Here is a 22,866-nt window from a genome sequence, read left to right as displayed (position 1 = left end):
TAGTTTAAAATATTATTCCTGTTAGGGGAAAACATAGACTTCAATAGGAATCAAAGCTTCTAGCTAAAGAAAGGGCACTCCTAAGGTGGATTTGTGGGCGTTGGTGGCCAGTGGAAGGTGCGAGGACATGACTTCCAGGCCTCTGACAACATTGCCATTTTCATTCTTGGAGCCCACCATTAGGGCCGTAGGGATGAAGCGAGGTGAGCCCCAGGCTGCGTGTCTCACAGAGGTGCTTCCAAAGGCCACAAACAGGGCTCATTTTACACTCCAGCTTCTCTGAGGACACTCAGGAAGCAGGCAGAATGGACAGCCCTACTTGGGAAAATAGAAGAGGTATGTGGGAAACCCTAGGGAGTGTTCTGTGGGGCTGACAGGTTTCCGAGCAGACCACATGTGGAGGAACCTCTGGTTTGGTTCTGGGAGCTCCACTTTAAGAGGATAACTGCACTGTATCCCCAGAGAATGAAAAGAATGAGCAGCACACACTCAGAACTGCAGAAGGAAATGTTCACCTGGAGAAAACAGGCCCAAGAGTGACTGCTGTCTCCACACACCTAGTGACACTCTTGTCCAGCAGGGACTGTCCTTTTCTGTGGTTCCAAAGGAAGAACCAGGATCAATGAGTAGAAATTCAAGGGACACTGACTTTGGCCAGTAAAAGCATTAACCTTCATGGATGGGCTGCCTCGTGAGATCGTGCACTCCCTGTTGCTACATTGATGAAGTACAGGCTAGATGACCCTATGGTTGGGATAAGGAGGATTACCTTCAAAGATCTGATTGGCTTTGGACTATCTATTTTTTGCCTTTTAGAAAACTTTTTATTTGTGTATAACTCTTACATTTTTCACTTGTAAATAAACGTATACAATAGTCGCAAAAACGAAAACAGTACAAAAAACAGCTGTAGACCTTTTATCCACATTCACCAGTTGTCAGCATTTTGCCCATTTATTATTTGTACTTGCTCACTTGCTCTTTCTCACAGACTAGCTGATTTTGAAAGTCCCTTCTCTTAGGGGGAGTTATGATTCTACATGCTGAGGCTTCTTTCCAGGTCATAAGATTTTAGAAAAATTGGAATCCTGCTGGCATTGCTCTTCACTGCACTAAGCATAAAATCTGAACTCCCCAAGGAGTCTGACCCTGATTATCTCTCTGCCTTCATCTCCTACTGCTCCTCATTTTGATCACCATGCTGCAGCAACATTGGTTTCTTCTTCCTCATACTTGCTAAGCTCATTTCTGGCTTAGGCACTTTGCAATTACTAGTTCCTCTGCCTTCAACACTCTTTGCTAGTTTTCTCATGGCTGGGGCTTTCTAACATTCCTTGATGCCCTAAGACCGCCTTCCCTCCCCAGCTTCTAAAAACGACCACAGTCCCTCATGTTGCCTCTTTTCACTATCTGTGGTGACCTTGTCTATCTGTTTGCTTGCCTTTTGGCTGTCACTCCCAGTAGAATGTAAGCTTCATGAGCACAGAGGCCTTGTCTGTCTTGTTCTTTACCATGTCCTCAATACCTGGGCCAGAGGACACTCAACACATATTTGCTGAATAAATAAGTAAGAGAGCAAATGAGAACATCTGGTCAGAGACATAATACGTACAAGGATAGATGTTAAAATTTGACAACCTATGCAAAATAGCAAGCGTGTAACTATTCTAGAAAGGTAAAGAGAAATGTCTTTGTTTCATGGGGGTATCGTATCACTCCATTCTTGCACCGCTATAAAGAAATACCTGAAATTGGGTAGTTTATAAAGAAAGGAGGTTTAATTGGCTCATGATTCTGCAGGCTGCACAGGAAGCGTAGTGGCTTCTGCTTCTGCAACGGCCTCAGGAAGCTTCCAATTATGGCAGAAGGGGGAATGAGGCATCTCACATGGCAGAGGCAGGAGCAAGAGACAGAGTGGGAGAGGTTCTACACACTTTTAAACAGCCAGATCTCATGAGAACTCACTCACTATCACAAGGATAGTACCAAGGAGATGGTGCTAAACCATTCGTGAGAAATCCACCCTCGAGATCCAGCCACCTCCCACCGGGCCCCACCTCCAACATTAGGATTTACCACTCAACATGAAGTCTGGATGGGAACACAGATCCAAACCATAGCAGGTATGCTGTAAGTGACAGACGGTTGAGGAAGATTCCCCTGAGAGTGCCGAGTGTCCCATCCCAAAGAAGATACGGACTTTTCTCAGAAACCAAAGGGCATTCTGCTGTGTCCGTTTGAAAAGATAGAAATTTGCTAACTTCCTTGGAGCAAATTCCTTCTATGTGGCTGATACAAGAAAGACAGGGTGAGAAGGGTTATTTCTACATCTGGAAGGCTGCGGAACTGATTGAGAATGCCTCAATTCTTTAGGCAACCAGCTCCAAAAACTTCACCATATTGAAATGTCTTTCAGACGGGCCCATGGATAATTCTACAGTGATGCTGTGGAAAAGATGCAGTGACACATCTTTCCATGGGTTCCTTTTACTAGGATCACTCTCGATCTATCAGAATGCAATTTCGCAGCCTCCAAATGGTCCATCAAATTGGAAATGTACGTGCAATTCCATTAAGAGGCCTGAGTCTTTTGCTCACAATCCATTTCCTATCAGGTCTAATTATTGCTGATTACCTTGAGCACTGTGCCTTTGCTCTGGGTAAAGTTCAAAAGCTTTTAAGTTTCAAACTGGCCTCCTCCTCAACTACCTAAGAAAAGTCTACCATCATTTATTGTAGATACGACTAGAAATTGTAAGACCTGGAGAGAATGGAATGAACCAGCCCTGGGAAAAACAGTTGCTAAAAGTTTCTGTTTTCTCACTTAACTTGGTGAGAGTCACCATTTAACAGAGAAAAAATAATTTACACTAATCAGGGAAAATATTGACTTGTAAAGATTTAAAAGGATAATATCTTAAAAGTAAATTATTGCCACCAAGTCAAACTATTTGGAAGGAGAGTATATGCAAGGGATAAGATAACAGAATCTGGAAGTAGACTTCCCGGGGTTTGAATCTCAGCTGTGTAACTTAATTGCTGTGTGACTCTAGGTAAGATATTTAACTTCTCATCTCTGTTCCTCATTTTGCCCATCTATAATATAAACATCCTAATAGTACTTAGCTCACAACTATTTTAGGATGAATGGGATTAACGTAAGAAGAGCGCTTACAACACTACCCAGCACATTAAGCACTAATAAAGTATTTGCTATTATTTCTTCTCTCTTATTCCCTACATCCAATTAAAGGAAAAAGAAAATCTTGTATCTGCAAAGTACCCATTTGTTACATCACCTAATTTTGATCCTAAGGACAGCCAGGCAACATTAGTACAGGTTTCTTCTCTATTTTGTAGATAACTAGTCACAGATTCAAGGTCATTTGGTTGAGAAGTGCCAGAACTCTAATTCAAACCTAGGCCTGGTGACTCTGAGCTTGGCAGCCTCCCCACTGCAGTCGGCTACCTGTGTCATTGATCACTGTCATTGGTTCAAGTCTGAAATGGGCACTGCCTTTTAAGAAGACACATTCTTATAAGACTTATAGCCAAGAGAGTCTATTAAATCCTATACAAACTTGAATGTTTTGGAAATAAAAAATAAGTGAAGGTAAGTAAAAGCTTCTATTTGAACTGAAAACTATCTTCTGTGATGTTTCTGACCCAAACATTGAAGCATTACTTTCACTCACACACACAAAAAAACACTGAGATAAACAAACCTAGAAAGACTAATCAATTTTCCCGTCTCTCCTAAGCAAAATGTCAAAGGAAAACAAACAGTCCAGCAGAAAAGTGAATTAGCTTTGTAAAAATCCTTTCCATCAGAAAGGCCTAGAATTCTAGTAGCTGTGTAGGTAAGGCACATCTATTTATTTTTAAACACAGAATTTGAGGATTATCTGGTTCTCAGGATTCTAGTGACTATCAGAGGAGGTCCGGCTTTGGGAAGGTTAATGGTGATGCCACAGAGTAACTACTTGGAAAAATAATAAACATCATTTCCTAGTTTAATACCATGGTATCACTCCCATCAATATCCTTTTTTATTTTCATTTTTGCCCATCATAGAAGGAAAAGAAGAGAAGCTTAATTTGATTTACAGAGGGAAAACAACTCTTGAATGTACTTTTTTTAATCTTGGGGGTTGGGGGTGTAAAGAGAAAAGGTCGACCAGCTGGTTTTCATCTATATACCATAATTCTCTGTTTACACTATTAAACTCCCAAGCCTTTGCTTTAATCTTAACTGTTACAGTATGCCTTATTGCAGATTCTATAATGTCGCATCTCTGATAGGGTTTCTGACTTTGGCAAAGCACCATCCCCAAAGCTGGTCCTTGCCATATGGGTAGTAAATGCATCCAACATTTTTTCATTGGCGCCTGCATCATTATGTTTTGTCACCAATGGTTTCTTGGGTTTTCGGTAAATTGCTGCATATACTGTGGTTTGGAGATGCTGAGATGATCTCCTATATTTATTTATCTGTATACAGCTGAGTCCTCATTAGGGCCTCCCTGTCCTGCTATCCTCTTTCAGATGACCTAACATCTGTTTGTTGAAGGCAGGGCATGAGGTGGGGGGTGGTGTGAGTGGAGAAGCCGTAAAAAGAAAAGAAAACAGAAAGCAGGGGGGACCAGTGTGAGGAAAACAGCTTTTCAGGAGCCATTAATACTGAGTCAGGATAAGGAGAAGAGGGGAGGAGCAAAACCTACCTGATCTGTCTTCGTTTTGCGTATCACATCTTCGGCACAGTTCTGGGATCGTCTTGAGTGATGTGACTGAATACTGAATGGGAAGCCAGAGAAGAGAGGGCATAAAATAATTTAAAATGCGAACATTCACTCAGATTGGCCAGAAAAACAAAACCCAGTAAGTGATACTTGGGCACGACATGTATATTCAGAAAATTTATCTCATTTTACCCTAAATGAGCTGCGTGGTGATCTGGCAGCATCCTAAGATCTACCTGCAAGCATCTAACTACATGCAGTTTAAAAAGGGGGCTGGGCACCCCTTCTTTAACAAAAGAGGTGGGGTGCAGCCAGCAGACACTCTCTCCCTCTTATCACTTCTGCTACTTGTGGAAGATGGAAGAACTGTCTGAACCTGCGAGTTTCAAGATGGCCTTAATAATTGCATTCTGAATCCTAAGGGTAAACTTGTGTATGAAAGGTCAAGTACGGTAACACCAGGCTTCCTGCAGCATCCGGGGCAGTCAGGAGACATGTCTGTGCCAATGCTGACTGGACCATGCAAAAGTTCCTAATGTTGCCACTTGCCACAGATTTTACTGTGTAGCATCCATTATCTTCACGGGAAATACCAGGGTAATATCATAAAAAGCAAGAGGGGTGTGGTTCTGTGTTTGAAAGCTCATCTCTTTCACATATAGATTAGTTTGAGTAGAAAGAAACCACCCTCCAGGCTGTTTCAGCACCCACCAGGAGGCTGGTTTTCAGGGTAAATTATGACAGAAGGGGGCATACAGCTGGAAGAGCTGAAACAAATGTAAAATCAATAGCTATGATTTCTGGGGACGACATGTGATGACAATCAGTCTTTCTTTAGAGGAGGGTGTTTTAAAACAAAATAAATAAAATGAAATTGTCCTTTAATCAAAGGCCCAGTCAGGGACTATCTGTAATCACATTCATACTTTAATTCATAAAATGCAGCTCCCTAAAACTATTTTGCTTTTTACCTCTAAGGACAATGTTCTTTAATGTAAATGAGCTTGTATCATAAATTACTTCATCATTACAAAATTTGGCGGGATTGAGAAAAAGCATTTAATCTAAAAGAAAAATGATCACAGGAAACTCATTAGGATTACTATAGCATTACAAGTGAGGAATGTGTAATTAGGACACATTTATCAATAAGAAGGTACTTTAGTTAGCTTGACGTCGATAGATGAAGCAAAGCGTCTGCATTGAGACTTCCTTATGCTTTCCCCAGGATACCAGGACAGCAAGACATAGGATGGGAGCATTGTAGATATTGTCAGTTTGCCAACTGCACGTCACAAACAAATTAAATTTCCAGTATTTCCAAGTAAAAAGTGAAATCTCAAATGACTAATTAGAGCAATAACCCTTCCCTGTCTGATGCAATAACATCCTGTTTATATTGGCCATGCCTCTGAGACTACAGGTGCTTTAAGCAAACCCACCCACATGCTCAGAGGGAGGGATGACTGTCTCATAAACCCAAAATTAATCTGTAAGTAGTTTTTTCTTTCACATTATGTTCTTTGGGCGTCTGGGGTAACACAGGTACACAAGGCATTTTTCTTGGTACTAATAAGGTACCTTATGTTTCTGACCAAGTACAAACTCTCTAAGGAATCTGGTAGCTTCTTGAGACCAGCTGGTACAGGTTAGATAATTACACAGTCTATAATTCAATTAAAATTGGGCCTTTTGTTTTGGTTGCCTTTTGTTTTGGTCCCATGAAACACCCTTTGGCAAAGTCTCACTCTTTTTTTTTCCTTTTCATCCAAGGCAAGAGTTTAGAAGGAGGAAATTAAAGATGAATTGTGTTTAAATATAGTTAATGAAACATTCAATAAGATTTGTTCACTGGGCTTAATGATATATAGCTGATTAAAATGGGTGAGCTGTTATCTGTATTTTGAGGCACATGCTTCCTAACTGCCATCTCCCACCCCAAAGTCAGACATATCAGAATCTCTGATATATTTGCTGTAGCTTCAACTTTTCCTGTTTGCCCTCAAAGGCCCATAGTGTGCAGTAAGTTTTAATTTGATGAGGTTTAAATTTGAGCAGCACCTGGCTGGTGTGGGGACTGAGTCACAGGTGGACACTAGCCTAGGTGAGCCACTGCCACTGCCTCAACCTAAGTCACTTGTGGCACTTTGCCTCTCCACCCAGAGTCACACAGGAAGTCACTTTGGTGAAGTCATACATTTTCATTCTCTGGTAGCAATAACTGTGAAGAAAATATCATTTGCTACTCCTGGAAATAGAAATAAAAAGTACAGTAATGTAAAAAAGATGACAGTTTATCCAGAAAATTAAAGTTTTGGAAAATTTTAAGGGTATATGAACGTCAAATTCAGCAATGACTCCAATCTACTTTGTGAACGAGTCCATCATTTTTTATAAAGACTCAAGACAAAATCAATTTGTGGATCTGTTTCAGTAAGTATAAACACTGCTCCTTGGATGGAAGAAAAGGCTTAAGGGAGTGCTATGAAGATTGTTAAGCTGTGATGTGAAGAAATGCACAGGAAACACATAACTCACAAAACCAACATCCAAAAATGTTTTCATATTTGCAAATTTGGGAATGAGCAAATGATCCAAGAAGGCTCCCTTGCAAGTATGCATTGTGCTACCATCTGGGAGCTGAAATGGAAGGTTTCCCAGGCCTTCATCCCAGTTCACAGGACAGATGGCCTTTTATAAGTAACTGTCAGTTGGCCAACATACCTCATTCTCAGGACAATGGCAAGCTCCCAGGGCAGCAACTACTGTCAGTTTGGCCCTATGGGAACCAAAGCCCAATGCATCTTCCCTGTCTGTGTCCTCCAATCCAAGTTTTGTGGCCTGTTCCCTTGACTCCTATTGTCCTTGGGTAAGAAGAGTGAAGAGGGGGCTTGCAGTTAATGAAGAAGCATTACATTTTCTATCTCTATAATTTATTCCTTTTCTAAAAGTCTTCCAGAGGTTACTCCCAGTGAAAATAGACTTTTTGATCTAAATTTGTTTCCCAGACTTCTTTTCCACTTCTCTACCATGTCCCAAGAAGAGCTCTGACAAAGGTTGACCAGCTGCCTCAGCTTCCTCAAAGTCCCTGTGCTTCCAAAGTTTTGTTTACCTTCTGTTCCTTTACTCGGGGGTCCCCCATTTCTGCAATGCCCTCCTCTAGCCATGAAAATGCCACCATTCCACAAGGCAAGGCCAGTTGTGTTCTGCTTCTCCATGAAGCCCTAGCTGATTGCTTTAGCCCTTACTGACTTTTCTCTTTTCTCCCCTTGGTAAGTTTCTGCCTTGTCATGTGCTGTGGTGTTTCTTATCTGAAGGTGTTGGCTTCCATAAGCACTTGAGTGAAAGAATGATATTTTTGACTTGTATATATGCATGGCACACAGGGACTGATTAACTGTTTAACTTAAATACCAAGATGTGTACATATTGACTAATCCCTGGGCATAATATTATAGACATTCAAAGGAGTTCTTTCACGTTTAGGTAGTAAGTGGGACCTTCCTCCAGGCCTTTATACTAACACTAGAATTAATTAGCTTTCTGAAATGAAAATTTGACTAAGGCTCTGCAGTCTATAGGACAAAGACCATAAGCCTTAGCATGGTACATGAAGCCTTCCATGAGCTCAGCCTCATTTTGCATTGTCTACTTCTCTTCTGATTGCGGCAATAACAAATTCTTGGGGGTTGCCCTACCCATTGTTTTGCCTGTCTATACCTTTACATATGCTATTCCATCTACCTGAAATGCCATTCTGCCCATTTCACTAGGCAAACCCCTTTTAATTCTTCAAGCTTTGCCTTAGTATCACTTCTACAAAATCTTTTCTGAGTCTGCCCCACAAGGAAGTAATGCCAGCTTTCAAAGTGTGGTCTCTGGACCAGTGGTATCAACACAATATAGGATTTGTTAGAAATTCACATTCTTGGGCTCCACCCCAGACCTACTGAATCAGTAACTCTGAGGGTGGGGCCCAGCAATCCATTTTTTCACAAGCCATATGGGTGATTCTAACGCAGGATGAAATTCGAGAACCATTGTCCTGTATTATTTCCTGATGTTAGGCATATATCCATTACAGAACTCATCACAGGATGATTCATCTGTATGTTTACCTAACTGCTTTCTCTGCTTCCTGAAGGTGTGCACAATATTTTATTTACCCAAGATACTAGGCACTTATTAAACCAAATAAAATTAATTCCTCTAGATATGAGGACTAATGAGGCAGGGATACAGCTCAGTCCATAATTTTGGTGGTAGTAATAATAATAATGTCAGTCGTTAATATTTACATAGCACTAATCTTAGAAAAACCCATAATTACAAGTCTAGCAATAAATCGTTTTATATTAAAAAAGTTCTTAATATATTAATAGCATGAGTAATGACTGATGGCTTAACCTTTTGTATAAGGGACAATGGATTTGGAGCCATAAGATCTGGATTGAAGTCCTGGTTCTGACACTTATTAACGCTGTGGTTCTGGACAAATAATTCATTTAATATCTCTGGGGCTCAGTTTCCTTATGTGTAAAACACAGATAATTATACGAGATAACGTAGATGCAGTCATTTTGCAAACTGTAAAGCTCTAGTAAATGTCTGTCTCTTCTCTTTATCCTGTTTTCTACGTGTGCCCCCAGAGCGTCCCTCCTCATCTTCATTTCTGCCATGACTTTAAGTTCAGTAGATGAAGATATAAGAACTAACGAGGCGGGAAGAGAGGGGTTGAGCTGGGAATAGAAAGGAAAGGAAATATAGCTCAGCCTATCTCAGTACATTATTTGGCTTCTCTTTGTTCTTCCCTCACTGAAGAGAGTCTGTGGCCCAGGGATGACACTGAAAAGTCAGCTTCAAAAACTTCACAGAGTTGATACGGTGCAAGATCATCCTATATATCCCAGCCTACGCCAGTCAGTTTTGTCACCATGCCATGCAAAACAGTTGGAACATGCATGAGATTCATAACGACAGTGCGTGAATTCTACATTGGGCTATAGGGATCTCTGACCACCCTAGATATTGTTCAGGGCTGAAAAGATTTGGCTCTTATTCCTGAAAACCGGAGCCAACTGAGCGAATGAGCAGACATTACTCAAGTGGTAATGAGCCACAGAAAATGAAAGAACTAACATCCCAAGCACCTTTGCAAGCTAGAGACTCTTAAACTACTAAGGCCCCATAGAAGTTTCCAAAAGAAACAATTAAGCCAGCCATCCAAACAACCATGGTGAAATTCATATTTCTCGCACAGTTTTCCAAAATTCAGGCAGGTATCTTAACAGGCACACAATAAAAACAATGGCAATAATGCGTACAAGCAAAGCTGGGAGTGACAGCAGAGACATCTACTTGAAATGAGATTTTCAGAACATAATATTTTTCTACAAATGTGGCTTCCCCTCCAAAGGCCTGCTCTTCCAGTTCAGGAAGACTTCATGCCCTCCATTATAAACTGTGTTCCACCGCCCCTTCTCTTGGGACGTGGCACTAACGGTCTGCTCCTCCACTGCTAACCCTTTGCTGGGGCTCAGGTTTCCTCTTTTCCCATCTCCTCAGGACTCTTGCCTGCCACCATTCCTTCCTCTCTCCTTCTCCTCAGCCCACTCTCAGCATTGGCTTTCTCCTCTGGTCTTATAAAGATAAGCAAGCACCACTACCACCTCTAGACACTGCCTCTTTGACTGAGCATGGGTCTTCCCGCTCCTGCATTCATCAGTCATCTCTTTTGAAATAATTGTCTCTGTGTTTCTAATTTCGCATCTCTGCATTTACTCCTCCAGCCCTCATGATAGGATTCTGCCCACCACCCAATAGACACTGTGCTTATTAGGGACACCAAGGGGGTCTTAACTGGAAAATCCAGAGGGCAGTTTTCAACTCTCATCTTTATAATGACCTATTTGCCACTATCAACTATTGTTTAAAATTCCTTAAATTCCACCCCCCTTGCCTTTTTAGTTCCCTTAGTTTGATTTCTTTAACTTTGAAAACTTCTTTCCAGTTTCTTTTGTAGAAACCTCTTTTTCCAGACCCCACCACATGGGATATACTTCTGCACAGTTCAATTTTTGGAATATTCTTCTCTTTCCACATTCCATGTTTTCACAGATGACCTTAACTATACCCCCACTTTCAACCACCACCTCTACATAGTACAGATACTGGTGATCCACACTTTCATACCTCTATTCCACTCTGCTTTGAATATATTTCTTCCCACCATTTGGGATCCGTTAATGAAAATTATTATAACTAATGCTATTTTCAAATAAATTTGAATTTTGCTCTGCTACCTCATTTTTATCATATCTTCCTTCCAAGAGGTTTTTTTTTTTTTTTAATTCTTTTATGCTAAGACATTGTTTGTGGTTGGTATTTGAGAAAACTCAGTAACTCTTTTGATCATTTTAAGAGTACATCAGGAACTACTCTATTGCAATATTAATTTAATTAATATAATGTGTAGTCAGGCAAGAGATGAAGATCCACTTGGTAAATGTGGTGAGATCACAGTATTGAATGACCTCCTTCTATTGTATAATAAGAAGTGGACATGGATGGAGAAGAGACCTACCTGAACTGGGAAAACCAGAGGTGACCATTGGGCCCAGCAGATGTAATTTTCAATGCAGTGGTTACAAACATGGATTCTAGAGTCAGACTACTGCATTATATCCTGACTTCATCATTTTCTAGCTAATTAATCTTAGTTAACCTTTGTATATCAGTCTCTTCATTGGTAAAAACAAGGTTCTGACTGTACCTTCATTAGGATGTATCCGGGAAGATTACGAACTAGTAATATAAAACCTGGGAAGAGTGTCTGATGCACAGTTAAGTGTTCAATAAATGTTAGCATCATATTATTATTTATGTTTAAAAGTACCAAAACCAGCATTTTAAAATGATGCCAAAGTAATCATAATTATAGAAGCAAAAATTACAAATGACAAAAGAATTACAAGAAAAAAGTATGTTGTAGTAGGGCAGATGGCCAGTCATCAACCTTGTTCAACTTCAATGATAGTCTATTTTTAATTGTGAGCCAATAATCAATCACTGTCAAAATATAAGGACTCACTGCCAAGAATGGAGCTTAGTATTATAATCAAATGTGACCTACCATGAAGTTAACCTCACATTTCATAATGTGCTTGGTTATTAATACAGCATACTATACACCTATTGAGAGCATAGCAAGTCTGTGTCATTCACCCCAAGCTTAGAACCAAGCCTGGTACTCTGTTAATGTTTAGTAAATGCTTGTTGGCTAGATTGGCATAAAAGCTAATTGTGATGAAAAGATGAACAGTTTTTGTCAATACTCTGCATAGTCAATCTAATAATTTCTATTGACTATCAGGTAAGATAAGAACTTCCAGGACTATCTGCAGAGTAAAAGGGAAAATTTTTAAAAAATCCACTGGTTGCTCATTCTTCTTAGAAATCTCTCTATTTGTAGAGTTATTCTCTCCCTTCTCTGGCAGAGGTGTCCAGTCCAAGATTTGCCATTTGGGAACCTAGATTCTAGTCCTGGGGTCTAACATTAACAATAGAATATCAAAATATAACTCATCTTTTCTGGATTAGATGATTCCTAATTCATTTCCAGGCAGGTGTTAAGAAAAACAAGATAACATATATGGCATATGATGTTAGAACAAGGTGTGAGGTTTCTGATGATGCTGAGCTGGAGAAGGGAAGAATGAGAGGCAATTTAGCCTCGAATGCAGGATATTACAAAAAACACTGCATAAAGCTGAGGTATTCTGGACAGTTGCTAGAAAGAGATCACACTGAAAAACACTAAACAAAGTTTCCATATAGATAAGAACAGGGCGACTGCTAGGAAGGGCAGGGCTTACAGACAGAGGCAGTGAAGAAGGGATTGAGCCACTCAGAGGCCACATGAAAGTGTTGGTCACCTTCTAGAAGGTACAGAAGAGAGAACAATAAGGTCCATCTTACTCAGTAGATTCCTTGCTGGAGAGAAAGGGAAGCCAGGTTCTTTGTACCTTGAATACCTTTATACTCTTTTTCACACCTAAGCTGTATTCTTTGCCCATGCCAGCTCATTGCCTGAGTCTACTTGAAATGGGTCTTTCTCAAAATGTAACAAAATCTCGGGAAGCATCAGGGGATTGAATGGAGTAAAAGGTGATGCACACAAAACAGAAGGGGGCAGGCGTTTTTAGTAAAAATGCTGCGCAGTCTGTGTGATAGAAAAATATGAGAACTCATTGAAAGTGAGATTATTTTACCATAAGAATTAATTTTTCTATCAGACAGTGGCTCAAGCACCTTAGGAAAATGAACCCACATAATTTTGTGCCATTACTCTAGGTTCAAAGGCTTTGACCAAAGAGGATTGAAAAGTGGAAGGATATTTATTATCTTGATCTCATTTGATCTGTACAAAAATAGTTTATGCAATTGCCAAAAAAGTCAACTTTCATCAAGGTTGCAGTCAGAGTTATACAGAAAGGCAACAGAATATTTCTCTTACTTCTATTTGTATGTGTGCGTATATGTCTGTATGTGTAAATACTTACATGTATATATGTAGCTATGTGCATGTGTGAGTGTATGTGTATAAATCCAGGGTGATGGGTTGAGGTATTACCATTTAACAGATGGGAATGTTGAGGTACAGTAAAATTAAAACATTTGCTTAAGTTCTCATTAACTGGTTTCATTTTACTTATTTATAATTATCAATCCCTTTACTTCGAAAAAATAACTCATAATCACTACAGTGCCAATCGGGGATAGCGATAGGTGAGGTCACTGGTCTAGAGAAACTACTACTCAGCTAAGTTGCATAGATGGGGAGGAGTAAGGTGGCCAAACAGTTCTGCATTTAGGTCCTAGCCCTGTAACCTTGCAAATGTCAGACAAGCTCTCTAAGCCTCAGTTTTCTCATATGCCAAAAACAGAGTTTGCCTTGCAAAGCTGATATATGAGGCTTAAACAAGATAATCTAGTTAAAGAGTTTATCTCAGTGTGTGGCACAGCCAACATTAGTGGATGGTGATTGTGAGCGAGCTTCTCAGGAGATCCAGAGTTCAGTCTCCGCTTTATTTAGTCCTGTGTGTGAAACTATTTTTAAGAGCACCACACTGGCCTCTCTTAATAAAATAAATACACCATAGCTCCAAAGAATTCCAGAGGGTTTTTTGTTTTTAAGATATAGGGATCTGGCTTCCATAGGAAGAGAGAGCAATCTGCTCATTCTTCACAGAGTTTCTTCACAGAAACCCATTCCCAGTGACAGAAAAACCCGGCTTTAAACTTTTGTGCTTATGTGTCGTCATCTCTCCCTTGCAGACCTGCAGCTATTGCAGAACGTTCTGCCCTTTTAGATGGCAGGATTACAAGAATGTATAGTTTAAACTTTGTGTTTTGCAAAGGATGTGTGTTATTTTCTAGTCTGGGAAACTTCAAAATAAATTAGCTGCTGTGTTTTCTCTCATTAAGTAAAGGCAAAAAAAGTTCTAGTTGTTTTTTCTACCAATATACAGCTTGTGTTTTAATTAAAACAAGAACCAGGCTCATGATCAGAGGGAAAAACCATGGAATACAAAGCCTAGACTATGTAATAGGGCTACAGCTGGAGAGTAAGGAGAAGAGTTTGAAACTAGGGCATCTTTTTCATAAACATCTTTTTCAGATGTAATGTGCAGTTTTCTCCCCTTCCTGCCACTTAACCAGGAAAGAGGCATAGGGGCTGTCAGAGATGGAGGTTTACGGAATTAAAAAAAAAAAAGCATGTTCACGGGAAACTACATTTCTTTTTATGCCAGTGAATTAGCATGTTGAACACATCTTCATTTTTTTTCAATTTTAGCATTTGAATAATCTCCATTGAGCCCTTAAAGAAGCTGTGACATTCATTGCTCCTGGTTTACCTAAACTGCCTGAGAACAATCATTTCAGTATTTAAGAGGTTGTCTCCAGTTCTTTTTCCATGTAATCATTAAGTTAGAACAATATGATTCTGGCTTCGTTAGGGTATGAAGTCTGGATCACACTAAATTATGATAAAATAATCTATATTGTAGAGTTTGCCAAAGTAGAGCTTCTTCAGTTTCAAGTGGATTTAAATAGACTAGGATTTCTTATTCTGAGTACTACTGACATTTTGGGCTAGACAATTCTTGTTGTAGGGGATTGTGCTGTGCATTGCAGGATGTTTAGAAGACTCTCTGGTCTCTACCCACTAGATGCTAGTAGCATCTCCCCAGTATGACAACAAAATATGTTTCCTGATATTATTAAATGTTTCTAGGGTGGGGGTGGGGCAGGTAAAATTTCCCCTCATGTGAACCACTGCAATAAACTATATTCATCCTGGAGAAGCAGTAAAGTGTTGTGGCTAAAAGTAAATACTCTGGAGACAGAATACACCTAACCAGCTGAGTGAGCCTGGACAAATTATATAAAATCTTTATGCTGCAGTTTCTTCATCTGTAAAATGAAAATAATAACAATAACTTTAGAAGATTGCTGTGAGGATTAACCAAGATAATGCCTGTCCCATGGTACATGTTCAATAAATGTTAGCCATTATTATTATTTCATCAATTACTATGGAATTTCATAGAATTTCAAATCTATGCAATTTCAAAATCTGATATAAGTTTAAATGCAGGTTAAAGAACGAAACAATAGAAACATGTTTAAGAGGGAAATTTTGGATGCAGTTACACAATTACAGATGGATATCTTTGTTTATGTTTTAGAGTGGTCAAGTTATAGACACTCAACTATTGCATAATCCTGTAGCCTAGTCTGCTAAACGGTTTTAGTTATTGCTTAATGTATTTTATTATCTTTCAAGTGGAGATTCCCAATTCATCAAAATTATGGGCTGCTGCCAGATGATTCTTCTGTAAATACAACTGCTCTGTTGTATTAAAAAAAATCTTGACTTTATGCCTAGTGTTTTCCCTTGAGTTCTTTCTTCACCATTGGTCATATAAATATTATTGTATTATTCAGTGAAATAATAACAAAAGCTACCATTTTTAAGAGCAACTTACTGTGTGCCAAGCTAAGTGTTTCACATATATTATTATTTTACTCAATTGTCAAAACAACCTTAAGTGTATCTCAGAAAGGTGAAGTTAATGTGCTGTTCAGCCAGTAAAGGTCAGAACAAGGTAGGAGCCCAGGCTGGCTGCTTTTAAAGTCTTTGCTTTTAAAACACAACATTATCAAAGCTCAGAGACCTACCACCTAACTCCCAATCATAACACAATTTCCCTTTCTATAACACCTTCCATCCTATCTACATACACCCATGCCATCATTCACATTCCTTGCTTTTTCCCACAATGCTCAAAATACTGTGAGGGGATTGATCATAAAAGGACCTTGCTTTGAATACTTCCAAGTCAAGCATAGTGACTTAGAGAGAGAAAGACAGAGAGAGAGAGAAGAGAGAGAGAGACAGAGAGAGAGAGAGAAAGAGAGACAGGCAGACAGACAGACAGATAGACAAAAAATATATCATGGGAAGGAAGAAGCTCACTTCACATTGGTTTTAATGAGGACTAATAAAAATTGTCTGGAAGCTGAAATAGGCAAAAGTTGAATTCACATTTCTCTGGTACACACACAAAAAAGACTCACCCAAGATTGTATAAAACAGGTGATTTATCAAACTCATCCCAGTAATCCAATTCTTGTGTACAGTATTCCCATTTTACTTCGAGGCAAGATGTAAACTAGACGAATAAATCACTGCCAGAGGCATGATAAACTAAGTTCATCATTTTGAGGCAATTTTAAAGTAGAGACTTTGAGTGGTGACCCAAAGCTCCAGGCCCTGAGAGATCCATGGAAGATAAGATTATAAGTTGTGAACCTGAGGGTCCTAGAAAGTAAAGGTATATGGCTAGCTCAGAAACAGCAACCTTCTCATCACATACTCTGAGAGTTAGCCAGTTTTGCTGGGGCACTGCAGGCCAACATGTTTGCTAGTGCAGCAGAATTGATTATGTGGTCCCGGAAAAGGCACAAGCAGCTCAAAGCAAGATGCACGTAAACAATCCATTCCAAGCAGCCCTGATTTAAGCGGTAGGAAGTTTGTGGCTGTTATGGGAATTAAGAGACTCATCAGCCCACAGCATTACAGGATTAAGCAGGACCCCAAAGGTCAGCTAGTCCAGTTCTTATCGCTGCAAGAATTTTCCTTAATATTCCCAACAAGCTTACAATCTGTGCTTTGATATCTACAGTGATTGGAAAGATTCCTTTTATTGTTCATCAATTAATAAATTCCAACTTGGCTATTCTTTAGTCAGTGTCCCTGTGAACTCTAGAAAATGCTGGCTGTGGAATAGCCAGCCACATAAGAGAATTTGGAATTAACTCTATGAAAGTGGCTACATTTTATAAGTATATTCAATCAATGGTTTTGACAACATTGGAAGACATTAGGAATGAAAGGCTCAGTGAAGTTAAATGACTCATCTTCCAAAACACACACTAAGGTAAGATTCACTTCTTGGTCTAAGAGATCCCCCAAAACCACACTGAGTCTGTCACACAGGATTTCTATTGTGAATTTCTAAATGTAGTCAGAAAAGTTGAGGACATATAGACTATAATGGAGAAAGTAGGCTATGAAGTTGAAGGCAGATTATCTTGAAAGCATTTCTTGCATACAGTAATACTTACAGATATGTCATCACTAAAGTCAATTTCATCCAAATCAAGGTATTCAGGGGCTTCCATTATTCTTCCTTGCACATTTTGAGTATGGTCAAATACTTATAAATTCCTGAATGAGACAGAAGGAGAAAACAAAGGCAAAAAAATTTAGCTGTTTTACAACCAAAAATAATGTCTATATTTAAACAAATAAGATGAGAAGGGTTATTGGGTGCTAGTGTTGCCTTGGAGCACATTTCCTCCCTTCAACTGTCCACAGCCTGGCTTTCCAGAAGCAGCAAACACAGCGTCTCCATGGTCTCCAGTGTGGCTCCCCAGTGGGTACCCAAAGTCCTTTGCTTTATTTGATATGTGCTTGTTTGTCTTTGCCAGAGCAGTAACTTGGGTCAGAATCTCCCCCTAGCATCAATATTAGAATTCACACCAACTCTTACCACAGTCAGGGAAAAAGGCGGGGCTTTGGGAAATGGGGAGCCAGCCTAGAAATCTTAGGAAAGCCATTTTCAAATGTTTCCTGCGGGCATACCCTTGGGTATTGTACATGGAGCAATGAATACTGGATCTCCACAGGAACAACACAAGACAGATACCACTAACCAAGAGTAATGGATATTTTAGAATTTGTAGCACAACCTCCAGTTCACCCTTCAAAAAGGAAGAAAGCAAGAGGATCTAAGTGCAGATTTAAACCCCAGAGTTATTGCACTGCCCTCTGCTTCAAACAGCTTTGCCTGACTGTGCCAGAGTGACCTGATACAGGCCCCAGAATGTCTTCAGTCAGCTCTTGCCTCAGGGCTGCCTCGGGCAATCCTTTAAATCTGTCACAGTAAGATATATCACCTCCCACTTCATTTTCCCATCACTTATCATCATTCCCATCAGCGGTGGCAGCGGCACCTACAGATGTCGAGAGCAGAAATAGAGGTCTCCTGACGGCGCCTTGGTGTGCAGTTATCTTCTGCAGCGCCAACTCTCAGATAGCAAAATGAGCTTCTGCTTCCTGCAACTTGTCTTTCTTATTGTAAAAATTATCTTATGTACCCAGATTTGAGTATCTGAAATAATTCATTTTATCCTCTTTGATTCTCTAATCAAGGTGTACCTTGCTGAACAGTAAGGACTGCATTACTGGAAAGTGAAAATACATCTAGACTGAAAAAAATGGGCTTCCTGATATAAGATTGAAAGTGTTTTAAAAGACCTACTTTTTAAAAGAAAATTTGTTCTGAAGGCATTTTTCCCTCATGTTGAGCCATTCTTTCTTTTTTAAGCTCTACAAATGGTATAATTATGACAAACAGAAAAAAAACTTGCCATCCCTTACCTCAAACCCATCATTTGATTTAATTTTCCTGTTCTCCTTTTTTTCCCATATGTACATACCATTTTTACAGTCTTAATTACAATAGATACAGAGTCCATCCAAGAAGGGATTAGGATATTACTTCTATGTTTAAATGAGATTACCCATTTAGCAAATGTTAAAAATTCTTCTGAAATCACAGTAAGGCTTACAATGAAAAGAAAACCAACTTGTATTTGTAAAAAGTATTTAAATTCAGAAATTTTATTATTTGTAGAAATCTGAAAATAGGTTACCAAAAAAACTGCTTGGTATAAAAATGTCACTTTTCTTCAATTCACAAAAATTTTCAGAGGAAAATATACAAGCTTTGCTTGGAAATTACTCAAAACAACATTCTCTTCTACTGTGATGGATTCTGATACAATCCAGACTCTTTGGATACTAGCACGTTCACTAGATCCAAATCCAATCCAATTTCTTTTCACTAAATCTGTACTCAGCGATGAACTATTGATTTACAGACTGTTCCCACGGCCTTGGTGAACAACACAAAGATGATGCTGGGTGTCAGGATATGGTACAAACATCAGCAGGAACATGGAAATATGGGGAGATTACGCAGAGAAACATGCATCGGAGATGGGCACCAAATGGATTTTTAAATAAATGAAACTATAAAATGTGGATGAACATGTCTTAATTAACCAAATTAACAAATAACCGTTGCACCCCTGTTTGAGGTGCTCCAACAGTACAGACAGCAATATCCGGTTGAGTACAGCCATTCCAATAGAATATAACCAGCGGATAATAACTCAAGACATCACAGCAAGAATCTTTCTATTTAAGCTTGCAGGATGGTAGTGAGGTTCCTGATTCTATAGCAAGAACACAAGACTTACAACAGGTGCAGCTCATTATAGGAAGCCTTGGGCCACTGCCCATATTTATTTCTGTGGGTTGGATGACCCCACCTTAGACTAAGACTCCCAGGCATCTGGAGTTTGCCTCTACTTCCCAGCAGGCCTCCACATGCTATCTCCTTTAAGATGTCTCATTCTGTTTATGACCCAATTTCTTTTGTCTGGTTTCAATGCTTGTCTCTTTCAGGGTGCCACTTTAAGAATATTTACATTCTCAATTATAATGTGCAGAAATCCCCGTGGTTTTCCAATCCTGACTACATTCCCAAACATTAACTGCTTCTTTACAGGTAAGAATGAGTCTGTAGCTGTCCCAGTGGCCAATATGGTGCCTCCTCTTCTCTCATCTGCCCTTCCACCAAGCCTCTGGCACTCTCACGCACTCTTTTCGAAGTAATCAGTGACAAGATAGGAAGCAATAAGGTCAGGTTAGAGTAGCTGCTGCAAATGATCAAATATGATAAGGACACTGAGGTGAACTGTGGTTGCTTTTCTCATCCTGCTCTTCTGACACCTCCCACTCTGCACACCAATCCACTATGGAAACCAATAAGTCTTCTTTCAGATCCATGGCAAACGTGCTCTAACAGAAAGCACAGTTACAGAGGGCATGCCTGTGAGCGGAATCTGGCCCACAGATGTGATTTGTTTGACCCCAGTAGTGTTAAAAAAAAAAAACAAAATTGAATCAGTTGCCAACTTGCAGACCTTGGGTGATTTCACATAAAATTTTGGAATTCTGGCTTTGCTTTAAATACCTGAAGCTCTGGCAACAAGGGTCTGCAGTCCCCATGGCAACAACTGGCTGGAGCTGAGCCGCAGCTGCTCCTACCTGTCCAGGGGGCCTGTGCTCCCCATTTTCCGGGAGCCACTCTGAGGCTGCTCTACTCACCAACATGCCTTGGGGACATTTGAATGTTCGACCCTTCAAAGGAATTCAGTATTAAACAATAAGTACAACCATTACCCCCAATTTTGTATTGGTGTCTCCTGCCAAAAATGTTTACTTCATTTGTATTCTAAAACTTAATTTGTATTCTAAGATCATTTTAAATTCTCATACCACAACAGCAACAAAATAAAATTTCCTACAAATAAACTATTGGCACATCACAACTTGTGCTTTCACAGAATGTCCATTTTATCTCTTAGTACCAGGAAAAGAAAACCTTTACAAACATAATAAAATGTTACGAGGTGGGGATTATGTTTCCTTCACTTTACAACTGGAGGAAGGAAGGGTTCTTCTTGCTTTGTTGTGATTGGTGTGGATTTACATGGTGACACTTCACTGCTGTGACTCCAGGGGAAGGGAGGAAGCCATGCCAAGCGCAAACCCAGAAAAAGTCCTGAAGCCATCCTCTGTCTGGCCCAAACCGGCAGCTTGGAGGCAAGACAGCCAACCCTATTGAGGCCAACAAGAGTGGGTTTATACCTAAGCAAAATACATTTTTTATGCTTTCCAGAAAGGGCAGGTCAGCTTAAAATCCTTTATGTAGGGTTGGGCGCGGTGACTCACACCTGTAATCCCAGCACTTTGGGAGGCCGAGGTGGGCGGATCACGAGGTCAGGAGACCCTCCTGGCTAACACGATGAAACTCCGTCTCTACTAAAAATGCAAAACATTAGCCGGGCGTGGTGGCGGGTGCCTGTAGTCCCAGACACCCAGGAGGCTGAGGCAGGAGAATCACTTGAACCCAGGAGGCGGAGGTTGCAGTGAGTCAAGATCACACCATAGGATATTTATTGCTATGCATCATAGTTGGCCCTAGGCCCCTTTTGGATCTCAGGACCTAGTCATTTGTGAATCTGAATTTCTCCCCCATGCCATCAGCCGTGACCCTACAAGCTACAATCACTTGCTCCCAGGTTCTCTAAGGCCTTCCAAGGGCTTTCTTTTGCATGTAAGCCCCTCTCCCCACAGCACACCTCTTTCAAGATCTGTCCACCATGAGTATTGTTCACTGATTGAAGTCATCCCATTTCTTTTTACTGGCATTGGCAAGTTTTAATTTGTTATTTATTTAGGCAGGTGTGTTATGTGTTTATATATATATTTTTGAAGTGGGGAAAGGTGAGATGCCAGGGAGGGTGAGTAGAGAAAGATAAAGGAAACATTTTTCAGTGGTGTAGCTCTCCCAATTTGGGTGGGAAAATTCACAGAGAGGGAAAGAAGAAACAGATTAGAATGTGAGGACACAGGGCCGGGCTGCTGGGAACTATATGCTGTGCAGAAGCTGCTAATGGCAGCTTGGCTCCCTTCTTTGGATGTGTCCACAGCACTGGGACAAACCTTACTCAAACTCCAAACTGATGCTCGGCTTTCAGAGACAAAGAACAAAACAAACAGCATCAACTATACTCAATGTTTGTAGGACTCTTCCTACTCTCACAGAGTTTTGATAAACTGCCAAGAACAGAAGTCTCTCCAGTGCCTATTAAAGTGTGTGCAAGGGGCTTATGCCCCTAATGGGTCTATCAACACCATGTCACCTTCTCATGATGACCTCAGTGATGGCCCAACTGCTACCTTCCATGGAAATTTCCTTTTGGGAGAGAGCTCAAAATAACTGAGAATCAAATTGCATAATAAAAACATAGACAAGTAATTTAAAAAATAGCCTCCTTGCCACCCCAGTATTATGATATTCAGGTGATATTTTTACATTTTTTGTTGTGACTTGAAAATTGACTTTGAAAATCATTCCAAATGAAGACTTTCAAAAATCTGTTGCATAATGGCAGCATCACTGGAAAAAGCTTATAGTAGCCAACAAAATTTCCTTGAGAAACTACACTCATTTTATTGTATGCATTCTGATGTGCTTGGCTCATAAAAGGCTCATTGATTTGTGACTACAGTCACATATCATATAAATTGCTCTACTGAAAATTTTTTAAAAATGTATTGCCTCACTCCATTTTACAAGGAGTCAGCTTGGACTCATTCTGAAGGCTCATGTTACACAGATTTCTTCTTTTCTGCCAAAGTCGCTATTGCTCCATTTACCAGTATACTATGAGGCCTGGTAATTAAAAGTAAGTTGGACTTGTCAAAATAAATGAGCAGAGTACATTTGGTGATGAGGTAACTTCAATGGATTTGCATTACAACTTATTTCTTTGCCCTTTAATATACCAGCACTTGGGAAAACACAGCCCCTCCCTGCACCCCTACACACACACACACACACACACACACACACACACAC

At 40.0% G+C, this 22,866-nt stretch overlaps 1 protein-coding gene across 3 annotated transcripts in view; it reads right to left on the bottom strand.

Moving 5' to 3' along the window:
* Positions 1-22,866, bottom strand: part of SNCAIP (synuclein, alpha interacting protein) — a 147,323-nt gene that overhangs the window by 56,037 nt on the left and 68,420 nt on the right. For all 3 annotated transcript variants that reach the window (XM_011963703.1, XM_011963704.1, XM_011963702.1), the window contains exons 2-3: positions 17,432-17,534; positions 4,721-4,793 (exon numbers count right to left, since the gene is read on the bottom strand). In XM_011963703.1, the coding sequence (XP_011819093.1) occupies positions 4,721-4,793; positions 17,432-17,488 (130 nt within the window). In that variant the 5' untranslated portion in view covers positions 17,489-17,534. The remainder of the gene's footprint in view (positions 1-4,720; positions 4,794-17,431; positions 17,535-22,866) is intronic.

This window comes from Colobus angolensis, unplaced genomic scaffold (assembly GCF_000951035.1).
Source record: "Colobus angolensis palliatus isolate OR3802 unplaced genomic scaffold, Cang.pa_1.0 Scaffold62, whole genome shotgun sequence".
Lineage (NCBI taxonomy): Eukaryota > Metazoa > Chordata > Mammalia > Primates > Cercopithecidae > Colobus > Colobus angolensis.
This window is presented reverse-complemented; position numbering and strand designations above follow the sequence as displayed.